Here is a 13,809-nt window from a genome sequence, read left to right as displayed (position 1 = left end):
TACCTTACTTTACTGACAGGACTTTACTGACAGTACTTTACTTTACTGACAGTACTTTACTTTACTGACAGGACTTTACTTTACTGACAGTACCTTACTTTACTGACAGGACTTGACTTTACTGACAGGGCTTTACTTTACTGACAGTACCTTACTTTACTGACAGGACTTTACTTTACTGACAGCCCTTTACTTTATTGACAGCCCTTTACTGACAGTACTGACAGCCCTTTCCTGACAAAACTTTACTGACAGTACTTTACTAACAGTACTTTACTTAACTAGCAGTATTTTACTGACAGTACTTTACTGACAGTACTTTACTTAACTAGGAGTATTTTACTGACAGTACTTTACTGACAGTACTTTACTAACAGTACTTTACTTAACTAGCAGTACTTTACTGACAGTACTTTACTAACAGTACTTTACTTAACTGGCAGAATTTTACTGACAGTACTTTACTGACAGTACTTTAAGTTACTGACAGTACTTTACTTTACGGACAGTACTTTACTGACAGTACTTTACTTAACTAGCAGTATTTTACTGACAGTACTTTACTGACAGTACTTTACTGACAGTACTTCACTGACAGCAGCAGGAAGGCCTGTGTGTGCAGGAGGATACAGGAACTGAAAGCATGCTGATTGTCAGGGAAGGGTTAGGTGTTTGGTGGTGTGCTCCTCCTCACCGGTGCTCCTCGATCTGACGCTCCCGCTCACGGTACCTCTTCTCTCGGTCCTCCTGCTCCTTCCTCTCAAGCACCATCCGCTCCTCCTCAAAACGCTGACGCTCCTCTGCAGCCTTCTTCTTCTCTTGCTCCTTCCTGATCTCCTCCTCACGCTGAAGAGCACACACACACATTATCAGTTCCAGCAGAGACCTACATAGTGCAGTCCAGAGTACACATTATGTACATGTACATGTACTCCGTATGGGGGCTGTACACAGCTTGGGATTCTGGGTAGTTTTCACAGCCATGGTATAAACACCTCATGGTGAATTTTTACTACTACTTTTTTGTTAATCCCCGTGGGGCAATTCTTTTTCTGCGTTTATCCCATCCCAGCTGTGTAGCTAGGAGCAGTGGGCAGCCACCATGCAGCACCAACTGCAGTTTGTCTTGCCATGCCTTGCTCAGGGGCACAGACAGGCGTATTAACCCCAACATGCATGTCTTTCTGATGGTGGGGGAAACCGGAGCGCCTGGAGGAAACCCATCGCAGACACAGGGAGAACATGCAAACTCCACACAGAGGATGACCTGGGATGATCCCCAAGGTAGGACAACCCCAGGGTTCGAACCCAGGACCTTCTTGCTGTGAGGCGACAGCGCTCACCCCTGGGCCACCGTGCCTTTAACTTCACATCCTTAATGCTTCAGACACACTGGGAGAGATACAGTGCCTTGCAAAAGTATTCAACCCCCTTGACAGTCATCACTGATTTCTGGATTATAAGAGATACTCACACATCTGTTGCTGAACAATATCATTTTTGTGAACCCATAAGTTCTAACAGAATGTTCCTAAAGCTAAAATAAGTTATGTTTCACTGATTTTTTATTAATAAATTAAAAACTAAACTATAGTGCTTGCATAAGTACTCAACCCCTTGTGCTCTTAAAACTCAAAGTTTACACAAATGACAAATTATTCCCAAAACAAACTTAGGTAAACACAACTGGACATAATTAGTGTGTGTAAGATATTAAAGTACCGGTCTGTTTTATGGGTTTAAAAGCACTCTGTGTAAAGTTCACTAGCCGGGCGTGAACTCCATCAGAACTTGAAGACAAAGGAGCATAATACTGAAGTAGGAGACAAAGTGATTAAAATGCAGAAGGCGGGAAAGGGACACAAAACCATGTCCACATGTTTGGATGTCCCACAGAACACTGTTGGATCCATTACCAGAAAGTGGAAGCTATATCACACCACCCAGATGCTTTGTAGGACAGGTATCCAAAGGAGTTGAATCGAGTGCAACTGGACTTGGTATATATCTGTGAAGACGTTTCGCCTCTCATCCAAGACGCTTCCTCAGTTCGTGCCTTTCTGACTAGACCAAGCTAGTCTGACTAGCTGGTGATGAGACTCAGATTTATCCTCTTTGGAGTCGTTGTCGGAGCTATAGATGTCCATGGCTCTTTGTGTTCCGATGTTTACCAACGCCCGTCGCTAACAGAGCCATAGATATGAGTGGCTCTTTTGTGTACCGATGTTTGGATGAATGAGAACATTCACAGACATGTTTGTAGGACAGGCCGTCCCTCAAAGACAAGTGTCCGAGCAAGACGTGGGCTGGTGAGGAAAGATGATCCTGCAGTCACTTTGAAGGAGCTCCAGAGGTCAGTGGCTGAAACTGGAGTAAATGAGCATGAGTCAACCATATCACGGGCTCGCCATAAATCTGGCGTGTATGGGAGGGCGGCAAGAAAGAAGCCATTGCTCTAAACTATGCATATAAAAGCATTCTTGGAGTTTGCTACCACGCATGAGAGAGACCCAGTTAGGATGTGGGTGAAGGTTTTGTGGTCAGATGAGACTAAAGTTGAGCTTTTTCGCCAAAGCTCAAAGCGTTATGTGTAGCGCTAACCTAACTCTGCTCATGCCCTAAAAAACACCCTCCCTACAGTGAAGCATGGCGGCAGCAGCAAAATGCTATGGGGTTGCTTTTCCTCTGCAGGCACTGGGAACCTTGTTCAAATTGAGGGAAGAGTGGATGGAGCTAAATACAGGAAATATTGGAAGAAAACCTGTTGCAGTCTGCCATAAAATGAAGCTTGGGAGAAGGGTCACCTTCCAGCAGGACAATGATCTGAATGTGGGGGCTTCCAGGTAGCATAGCGGTCTTTTCCGTTGCCTACCAGGGCAGGGATCGCTGGTTCGGCTTGGTCGGGCATCCCTACAGACACAATTGGCAGTGTCTGCAAGTGGGAAGCTGGATGTGAGTATGTGTCCTGGTTGCTGCACTAGCGCCTCCTATGGTCGGTCGGGGCACCTGTTCAGGGGGGGGAGTGGAAACTGGGGGGAATAGCGTGATCCTCCCACGCACTATGTCCCCCTGGCGAAACTCCTCACTGTGAAGTGAAAAGAAGCGGCTGGCGACGCCACACGTATCGGAGGAGGCATGTGGTAGTCTGCAGCCCTCCCCGGATCGGCAGAGGGTTGGAGCAGCAACTGGGGAGAAAAAAGGGGGGAAATTAAAAAACAAAAAACTGAAGCTTGGGAGAAGGTTCACCTTCCAGCAGGACAATGATCCTAAGCACAAGGCTAAAGCAACAATGGCATGGCTCAGCAACAAAAAGGTGAACGTTCTGGAGTGGCCAAGTCAAAGTCCGGACCTCAACCCTATTGAAAATCTGTGGCACAGACTGAAAATCGCAGTCCAGTATGTGTCACCCCACCAACCTGCAGGACTTTTACAAGTTCTGCCAAGAAGAACGGGCAAAAATTACTCCAGAAGAATGTGCAAAGCTTGTACATACTTACCCCAAGAGAATCACGGCTGTTACTGCAGCAAAAGGGTACTCTACAAAGTACTGATATGTGGGGGTTGAATACTTATGCAGGCATTATATTTTAGTTTTTAATTTATTAATAAAAACTTAGCAAAATGTAATTTGTTTTGGCTTTGGGAACACGCTGTGAGAGCTTTATGGGTTCACAACAATAATATTGTTCAGCAACAGATGTGAGAGTATCTTTTATAATCCAGAAATGACTGATGACTGTCAAGGGGGTTGAAGACTTTTGCAAGGCATTGTAGGAGTGAGGTCCGAGAGCTGTGAAGGTCAAACCCAGTCTCCTGAAGCTCCTCGGGCACGTTTGAGTCTGCTGTCACTCTGTATTTATGTGACTGATGCGTCGGCAACTGACAGTGTTTCACAGTCGACTCCATGAAAAAACACCTCAACGTGGGCGGTCGAGTAAAGTCGAAGCTGTTTTGGGGGCAGAGCTGAAACTTGGGTTGAAGGTTCAATATGTTTCTGAGGGAACTGCTCGGCCCTGAATGCTTTCAAAAAAGATGAAGGTTGTGAAGTTTTCCAAGAATCTCACAGAGGAGGAAACTCTCCTGGTTCAGTTTCCTCTCTCTCCTTTTCTTTACAACCATTCTCTCCTTCCTCCACACCTCCTTCTCTCTCCTGTCTTCTGTCAGCAAAACATCGAGTTTCATATCAGCTCTTCCATCTCCCGCTCTCTCTCCTTCCTTCCTTCCTTCCTTCCTTCCTTACCTTGGCCTGTTCCCAGAATTCCTCTCTGTTGATGGTCTTCATCTCCACCTCAGCATTGGTCTTGTGGTACACTGTTCCCTGGAGACGGGCCGATGGGAGAGAGACATACCATCAGAGAGAGAGAGAGAGGGAGAGAGAGAGAGAGAGAGAAAGAAGTAGAGATTTGTGAATTTTAAAAACACTTTATTTACATGATATCCACCAAGCAATCATCATCCATCCATCCATCCATCCATCCATCCATCCATCCATTATCCAAGCTGCTTATGGGAATTCAGGTCACAGGGATGCTGGAGCAAACGTGATGTCAAAAAACAAACAAAAACTAAAAAACAAAACAAAAAAGAAACAAAACACCAAGGTAAAATCAAGTGTCCAGTCTCCTACTACTACTATGGACCAGCTGCATGGTGGCAGCACTGCAGAACAACGTGATAGAAGCTGAAGTAGACCCAGAGGACCCACTTCCAACTGACACACACAGAAGATGGAGAAGTCCTGCTTTCATGGTCACCACAAACAGGAAACTCTGTCTGTGTGTGTGTGTGTGTGTGTGTGTGTGTGTGTGTGTGTGTGTGTGTGTGTGTGTGTGTGTGTGTGTGTGTGTGTGTGCAGGATTCTCATGTACTGGTCTTGGAATGTGTGAATACTGGTCTTGAAGCGTCTGTGTTGGATTGTTTATACACTAGGATTGGAATGTGGGTGCAGTGTGTGTGTGTGTGTGTGTGTGTGTGTGTGTGTGTGTGTGTGTGTGACTAGCAGTGACCCCCACCACCCAAAAGAAAGACCTATTGTGTCCAGACAACAATGGCTCCCATAGAGAACCAGCACAGACATGTTTACCTCATCCTCTCCTCAGGCCTCCTCCCCCCTTTACCTCATCCTCTCCTCAGCCCCCCCCCTCCACACACACACACACACACAGCTCATGCTGTATCTAGGAACCCCGTTTCCAGGACTTGTGCTCACACAGTATCTAGGAACCCCGTTTCCAGGACTTGTGCTCACACAGTATCTAGGAACTCCGTTTCCAGGACTTGTGCTCACACAGTATCTAGGAACCCCGTTTCCAGGACTTGTGCTCACACAGTATCTAGGAACCCCGTTTCCAGGACTTGTGCTCACACAGTATCCAGGAACCCCGTTTCCAGGACTTGTGCTCACACAGTATCTAGGAACCCCGTTTCCAGGACTCGTGCTCACACCTTATTCAGGAACCCCGTTTCCAGGACTTGTGCTCACACAGTATCTAGGAACCCCGTTTCCAGGACTTGTGCTCACACAGTATCTAGGAAACCCGTTTCCAGGACTTGTGCTCACACAGTATCTAGGAACCCCGTTTCCAGGACTTGTGCTCACACAGTATCTAGGAACCCCGTTTCCAGGACTTGTGCTCACACAGTATCTAGGAACCCCGTTTCCAGGACTTGTGCTCACACAGTATCTAGGAACCCCGTTTCCAGGACTTGTGCTCACACCGTATCTAGGAACCCCGTTTCCAGGACTTGTGCTCACACAGTATCTAGGAACCCCGTTTCCAGGACTTGTGCTCACACAGTATCTAGGAACCCCGTTTCCAGGACTTGTGCTCACACAGTATCTAGGAACCCCGTTTCCAGGACTTGTGCTCACACAGTATCTAGGAACCCCGTTTCCAGGACTTGTGCTCACACAGTATCTAGGAACTCCGTTTCCAGGACTTGTGCTCACACAGTATCTAGGAACCCCGTTTCCAGGACTTGTGCTCACACAGTATCTAGGAACTCCGTTTCCAGGACTTGTGCTCACACAGTATCTAGGAACCCCGTTTCCAGGACTTGTGCTCACACAGTAGCTAGGAACCCCGTTTCCAGGACTTGTGCTCACACAGTAGCTAGGAACCCCGTTTCCAGGACTCGTGCTCACACCGTATCTAGGAACCCCGTTTCCAGGACTTGTGCTCACACAGTATCTAGGAACCCCGTTTCCAGGACTTGTGCTCACACAGTATCTAGGAAACCCGTTTCCAGGACTTGTGCTCACACAGTATCTAGGAACCCCGTTTCCAGGACTTGTGCTCACACAGTATCTAGGAACCCCGTTTCCAGGACTTGTGCTCACACAGTATCTAGGAACCCCGTTTCCAGGACTTGTGCTCACACAGTATCTAGGAACCCCGTTTCCAGGACTTGTGCTCACACAGTATCTAGGAACCCCGTTTCCAGGACTTGTGCTCACACAGTATCTAGGAACTCCGTTTCCAGGACTTGTGCTCACACAGTATCTAGGAACCCCGTTTCCAGGACTTGTGCTCACACAGTATCTAGGAACTCCGTTTCCAGGACTTGTGCTCACACAGTATCTAGGAACCCCGTTTCCAGGACTTGTGCTCACACAGTATCTAGGAACCCCGTTTCCAGGACTTGTGCTCACACAGTATCCAGGAACCCCGTTTCCAGGACTTGTGCTCACACAGTATCTAGGAACCCCGTTTCCAGGACTCGTGCTCACACCTTATTCAGGAACCCCGTTTCCAGGACTTGTGCTCACACAGTATCTAGGAACCCCGTTTCCAGGACTTGTGCTCACACAGTATCTAGGAAACCCGTTTCCAGGACTTGTGCTCACACAGTATCTAGGAACCCCGTTTCCAGGACTTGTGCTCACACAGTATCTAGGAACCCCGTTTCCAGGACTTGTGCTCACACAGTATCTAGGAACCCCGTTTCCAGGACTTGTGCTCACACAGTATCTAGGAACCCCGTTTCCAGGACTTGTGCTCACACCGTATCTAGGAACCCCGTTTCCAGGACTTGTGCTCACACAGTATCTAGGAACCCCGTTTCCAGGACTTGTGCTCACACAGTATCTAGGAACCCCGTTTCCAGGACTTGTGCTCACACAGTATCTAGGAACCCCGTTTCCAGGACTTGTGCTCACACAGTATCTAGGAACCCCGTTTCCAGGACTTGTGCTCACACAGTATCTAGGAACTCCGTTTCCAGGACTTGTGCTCACACAGTATCTAGGAACCCCGTTTCCAGGACTTGTGCTCACACAGTATCTAGGAACTCCGTTTCCAGGACTTGTGCTCACACAGTATCTAGGAACCCCGTTTCCAGGACTTGTGCTCACACAGTAGCTAGGAACCCCGTTTCCAGGACTTGTGCTCACACAGTAGCTAGGAACCCCGTTTCCAGGACTCGTGCTCACACCGTATCTAGGAACCCCGTTTCCAGGACTTGTGCTCACACAGTATCTAGGAACCCCGTTTCCAGGACTTGTGCTCACACAGTATCTAGGAAACCCGTTTCCAGGACTTGTGCTCACACAGTATCTAGGAACCCCGTTTCCAGGACTTGTGCTCACACAGTATCTAGGAACCCCGTTTCCAGGACTTGTGCTCACACAGTATCTAGGAACCCCGTTTCCAGGACTTGTGCTCACACAGTATCTAGGAACCCCGTTTCCAGGACTTGTGCTCACACAGTATCTAGGAACCCCGTTTCCAGGACTTGTGCTCACACAGTATCTAGGAACTCCGTTTCCAGGACTTGTGCTCACACAGTATCTAGGAACCCCGTTTCCAGGACTTGTGCTCACACAGTATCTAGGAACTCCGTTTCCAGGACTTGTGCTCACACAGTATCTAGGAACCCCGTTTCCAGGACTTGTGCTTGCGTGTCCATGTCAGAAGGTCGTATCGCTCAGTAGCAGCCGTCGGCGGACGTCTCCACCGTCTAAAAGGACCGTGTGACTTTCAGCTGCTCGCTGAACAAAAAACTCCAAAACTCTGTTGGGAAAACGACCTGCACTCCCTTACTCACACGTCTTCCTTCTTCTTGGGTTGAAGACTTAGTTTAGTATGTACAACAGTTTTCATGACACCTGATCGATCATATCATTCCCATACTTCCCCTGACTAACTCCAGACCAAATTCCCCAGTTTTCCAGGACACAGGGAATTCTGTTTTAGCTTGTAACAAACCAATCAGCTTAAAGCGTGGGTATTAGAAAGCCCCTCCCACTCCAAGTGACGTAGCCAATGGTCAAACAAACTGCCCGATGATGTCACCTAACCGCATGGTTGCAGAGCTTCTGATCGGAGCCATGTGGGCCCCACAACCCCACTCTGTTGCTTGGTAACGGCTCGGTGTCAGCTGATCTTTACTGTGAGCCGTCCTCTTCCTCGCCCTATTGCCAGTGCAGCCACAGTCTTCTACTGTTGGCTGCTGGGAGCTGACCTGGCTGTGAACTTTGACCTCCTTATTCTTCCTTTCCTGATGCGTCAACGGAGTCTGTACAGAAACATTCTGCTGTTCTGCAGAAGAAGAAAGCCACTTTAATTGGTCAGTGCACGGTTACAGTGCCGTTGCTCTCTGCATGTAACCCTCCAGTTCTTCTTTCCACTGCCTTGCTCAGGGGCACAGGCAGGAGTTCAATTGGATAAAAGTTCACACTAACCCCCCCCCCCACCCACACTACCCCCCGTACCACTTGCTCTGTGAGTTCTTCTTCTCTGGTTTTCAGGCGGCTGAGGACCGGGCTGGCCACCACTGCTGTGCCGTTGGTCAGACGCTGTCCAATGGCGGCTGGGTCGATGTCGTCCATGGTGCTGGCGTTGATAATGATGTCCACTCCCTGCACAGGGGGGTTTGTGTGTGGGGGGGGGGCAGTAAGGTTGGGGGAGGGGCAGAATGGGGTGGGTGAGGGAGAGAGAGAGAGAGAGTGTCAGACCAAACCCACTTCCTGTCAGTCTCAGTGTGACCTGGAGCAACAAGGCGGCCTTTAACGAGTTTTCCTCTTTGTTTTAATCAGGAATGACCTGAGGGGTGTGTGTGTGTGTGTGTGTGTGTGTGTGTGTGTGTGTGTGTACATATTTTCATACGTGATTGTTGATTGCTGGAGTTTATAAAAATGTAAAAAAGTTTTCAGGAAAAATGAACAAAACAAATGACAAAAACCCTGGACTGCTGTCTTCTCTAATTGGAGCACTTTTTAGTTTTTAGGATTTTTCCCACTTTTTCTCCCCAATTAACCTGGCCAATTACCCCGCTCTTCCGAGCCGTCCCGGTCTCTGCTCCACCCCCTCTGCTGATCCGGGGAGGGCTGCAGACTACCACATGCCTCCTCCCTCACATGTGGAGTCACCAGCCGCTTCTTTTCACCTGACAGTGAGGAGTTTCACCAAGGGGGGACGTAGCGCGTGGGAGGATCACGCTATTCCCCCCAGTTCCCCCTCCCGCCCGAACAGGCGCCTCGACCAACCGACCGACCAGAGGAGGCGCTAGTGCAGCGACAAGGACACATACCCACATCCGGCTTCCTACTCGCAGACACTGCCGATTGTGTCCGTAGGGACGCCCGACCAAGCCGGAGGCAACACGGGGACTCGAACCGGGTGGAACTGGGGGGAGTAGCGTGATCCTCCCACGTGCTACGTCCCCCTGGTGAAACTCCTCGCTGTCAGGGGAAAAGAAGCGGCTGGCGACTCCACATGTATGGAGGAGGCATGTGGTAGTCTGCAGCCCTCCACGGACCGGCAGGGGGGGGGGAGCAGAGACCGGGGAAGGCTTCCCAGACAGCACCCGGATGTGGGCCACATTCAGCACTGCTGGTCTTCTTCTGGCCCTGACACAACGGATGTGAGCCTGAAGTGGCCCACATGTATAACAGCAAATACGGCCCAAATGTGCCAGATCACATGTGGGCCTTTCTTGGCAAAGACGTGGTGCTCTGGGCAACATGTGATCTGGATGTGAGCCTGAAGTGGCCCGTGTGGTAAATGGTGAATATGGCCCAAATATCACAAAACAAATATGGCCCAAATGTGCCAGATCACATGTGGGCCTTTCTTGGCAAAGACGTGGTGCTCTGGGCAACATGTGATCTGGATGTGAGCCTGAAGTGGCCCGTATGGTAAATGGTGAATATGGCCCAAATAACACAAAACAAATATGGCCACCTTTGGCAAAAATGTGGCACATGCAGCATTGCTATGGCTTGGTTCTGGTCCAGATCTGGCAAACAGCAGTGGACCGCCCACGTGCCATCATTATATGTGGGCCGGATGAAAGAAAGATGAATGGCCACAGCAATTTTGCCATCTGGGTTGGAAGAGTGGGGTAATTACAACTGGGGAGGAAAAGGGGGGGGGGGCTGAGGGAGAAGTGAGGCCTTCACACATGGGCCAGCCGGTCTGAACCCTGACACCCCATCACAGGAACACGATGATGAGCGCTGCCGGCTGTTCCTTATATCAGAGCATGTACACACACACACACACACACAGACACACACGATGAGACAGAAGGGGGGATACGGCGGACCGACCTGGAAGAAGTCGGCGATGGTCGCCACGTGGCTCGCACATGCACACTTCCTCGCATCAGGCACGTCTTCTCCGACCTGGGGGATGAAGGAGGGAGGAGGGAGGAGGACAAAACAGGGAAAAGATGAGAATTCAGACACACCTGGAAAAACCAGTACGTGGTACGGAAGGCTGTTAGCGCCTCGTCTCCTCGTCGGTTCCATCCAAGCAGTGTGACGGAGAAGACGGGCGCCCAGCCCGCGCAGGGCGCTCCTCCTCTCACCGGGAACCGGAAACCCGGACGTCTGAGAGTCCACATGCTTTAAAAGGTGCTGGAGGGCCTTTAGCGTCTCACAGCCGAGAGACGACGAGACGGGAGACGGTCTTTCACGCCGTCAGTCGTCTTGTTTCTCTGTCTGAAAGCTGAATCGACTCCGCTCATAACTGTAGTCCACTGACTTCCGGTTTCCGCTGCAGCGGTCAAACCAGTTTCCTGTTTGTTGGCGCGTGCTATCGACAATGGCATCTTTTTAGCGACACGGCTGAAAGGTTTCAAGTGTGAGGATTATAGATTGTTATTATGGAGGATTATGATGAAGCCGAGGATCCTCGTCCTCATAATTGTGGACTTGATATGTACAACTTGAAACTTTTCACCCGTTTGCTGGTTCTTTCCCGCGTAGCTTTACTGACAGCTGATGATTGCTTATGGCATGAAACAGGCTTACATATTGTGGCGTTCATGGATGAGAAGACACGTTGGTCCTTGACTAACGGGTCGGACCCTTTAGTCGACTGGTTAACGTTGTCGCTTGCGGTGCGGGAGATACGGGTTCGTGTCCCGGCTGTGGCGACGGTATCTCGGACTGTCCCCCGAATTCGCTACTATATATATATATATATATATATATATATATATATGTGCGTGTGTGTGTGTGTTGAAAATCATGATTATTTTCCTTTAATTGGCAGGTCGAGGATGTTAACATATTGTAACGTACACGAATAAGTAAACACGGCAGCCCTTGGCTAACGGGTCGGGCCCTTTAATCGAGCGTCGGGGGGCAGCCCGGCCGGGCCGCCGCAACCGGGACGCGAACTCGGATTTCCCGCACCGCGGGCGACAACGTTAACCAGTCGACTAAAGGGTCCGACCTGTCAACCAAGGGCTACCGAGCCTATTCATCCATGATCGTTACAATATTAAAAGACGTCATGATGTGAAAGTCGACTTCTCCTGAAACAAGGCCACGTGTTGAGGAAGAGACTAACACAAACCACAACAGTCTTCTTTTCATCTCACGAGGAATAAAGCAGCCCAATCTGAGTCTCCTCATCCCCCCCAGTGAAAGGAACAGTCGGAGATATTTCAGACACATTATCTGGCATATGAGGTGTGATTTCAGAAGAACAGAAGAGTTTATTATTATGATGATTTCAGTCTGTTTCTTTGGGCAAGTATGGCAGATAACACCAACAGAGTTTTCAAGCGCAGTGAAGAGCTGTTCGAGCGGAGACTTCCGGTTCATCATCATGAAGGAAAGCTGGCGACAGTGAAAACCGAGACGTTTTATGACCTCCTCCTCCTCGGTGCTCCGACCTGTCCATCAGGAGCCGGCTCATTAAAACCCTCTCATGTTGTCATGACCTCGTGCGCTCCTGTTCTTCTCCACTGACCGGAAGTTACTGTTCCAAAATGTACTGGTTTAATGTTAGTCAGTTGTAGACTTGTTAAACACAGTGCTGTTTACTGAGCCAGGTCATTTAAAACGTAGTTTAAGAGTCGACGGGTTTGAGGACACATCCGACGTCCCCAGCAGGTCTTTCTAACATCCACCTGAATGTGGTCTAAGAACCAGCCATGTTTTGGGTGACTGCTTATCATATTAATTTTTTTGCTTTTTTGCTTTCGGCAGATCTTGTTTTTCATTTTACTGTGACCGCCGCTGAAGCATCGACTCTCTCATCCATAGTCACAAATTAGCATGAGCTAATTAGCATCTATTAAGGGTAACAGGACGTTACATAAAACGCGTCACTTCCTGCGCGGTACTTAGTAGATGCAAGTTAGCATTCGCTAATTAGCATCTACTATGGGTAAGGTTGATGCTAGATCCAACGGGGTGTAGGCACGGAAGTAGCCGTGATTGGCTGTTGGGTCGGCCAATAGACAGCGCGGAACCTCGAAGCGCACTGACTTGAAAAAGACGATGCGCACTGAAACATTTAGCTAGCTCGCTTACAACTGACCTTAACATTGCCAGATCGTACTGTAACCCTAACCCTAACCCCAACCCTAACCCTAATCCTGACCCTAACCCTAACCCCAACCCTAACCCTAACCCCAACCCTAACCCTAACCCCAACCCTAACCCTAATCCTAACCCTACCGCTATTGCTATCGCTAGCTAACTAACGTTAACTTAATTCACCCCAACTATTGCTCTGCTTGTCGGTCTGGTAGTCAGTGCGCTTCGAGGTTCCGCGCTGTCTATTGGCCGACGCAACAGCCAATAACGGCTACTTCCGTGCCTACACCCCGTTGGATCTAGCATCACCCACTGATCTAAAAAACAAAAAGACTGGATCGAGCAACTCGCGATATGAAGTGAAGCCGGCATGGGCGACTTGGCGGCCATCTTAGGTAGACCAAGAAGCCATCAAATTGCATTAGAATTGTCAGCTAAAATGTTGAGTTGCGGCGCATACAAGCGCTCTAACCGCACAGGGTCGAAAAAAAGTGGCAATTCAGATAAGATAACATTTCACAAGTGAGTACCCTTTTTTATGTGGCTCTTGCATTTAAGATGTCATAGCAACTGCTGTTTTAAGATGCCTTGATTTGTCAACATGTTTTTCCCGAGCTGGCTCCTCAGACGAGCGCGTGACAGAAGGACACAGAGCGTGCCGCTCGCGAGGGAGAGAGCGGTGCGTCCTGGCCTCATCAGGCCGCGGCTGGCCATCGCTGCAACACGCTAGCTCGCTACCTAAGACAATGACAGTATACTAGGCTACTTTACCATCACCTATAGTATGTGCAAGCAAGACTATTAAACCTTCCAATGACTCTGTTGTTTGTAAGCAACAGAGTCTCATATTCTCATGTTCTGCAATCAGATCTTACATTTACATCTAGAAGTTGTGTCAGCTGTTTCTGCAGCTTCTTGCCAGCTAGCTTTGCAGTGCATTCTTTGCCAAGACGGTGCAGTTGTATCTTGCAATAATTACAAGATTACTTTTATAAGATTTGTTACAGCCCTAGTGCCGTGTGTCTAATTTC

The 13,809-nt window shown here is 49.0% G+C and overlaps 1 protein-coding gene across 1 annotated transcript in view; it reads right to left on the bottom strand.

Moving 5' to 3' along the window:
- Positions 1–13,809, bottom strand: part of dbn1 (drebrin 1) — a 118,535-nt gene that overhangs the window by 24,104 nt on the left and 80,622 nt on the right. Inside the window, exons 4-7 of the mRNA XM_056284955.1 lie at positions 10,553–10,627; positions 8,714–8,860; positions 4,241–4,318; positions 695–846 (exon numbers count right to left, since the gene is read on the bottom strand). Coding sequence (XP_056140930.1) covers positions 695–846; positions 4,241–4,318; positions 8,714–8,860; positions 10,553–10,627 — 452 coding nt within the window. The remainder of the gene's footprint in view (positions 1–694; positions 847–4,240; positions 4,319–8,713; positions 8,861–10,552; positions 10,628–13,809) is intronic.

The sequence above is a fragment of the Lampris incognitus genome, chromosome 8 (assembly GCF_029633865.1).
Source record: "Lampris incognitus isolate fLamInc1 chromosome 8, fLamInc1.hap2, whole genome shotgun sequence".
Taxonomy (NCBI): domain Eukaryota; kingdom Metazoa; phylum Chordata; class Actinopteri; order Lampriformes; family Lampridae; genus Lampris; species Lampris incognitus.
Note: the sequence above shows the minus strand (reverse complement) of the source record. Positions and strands in the feature narration are given on the sequence as shown.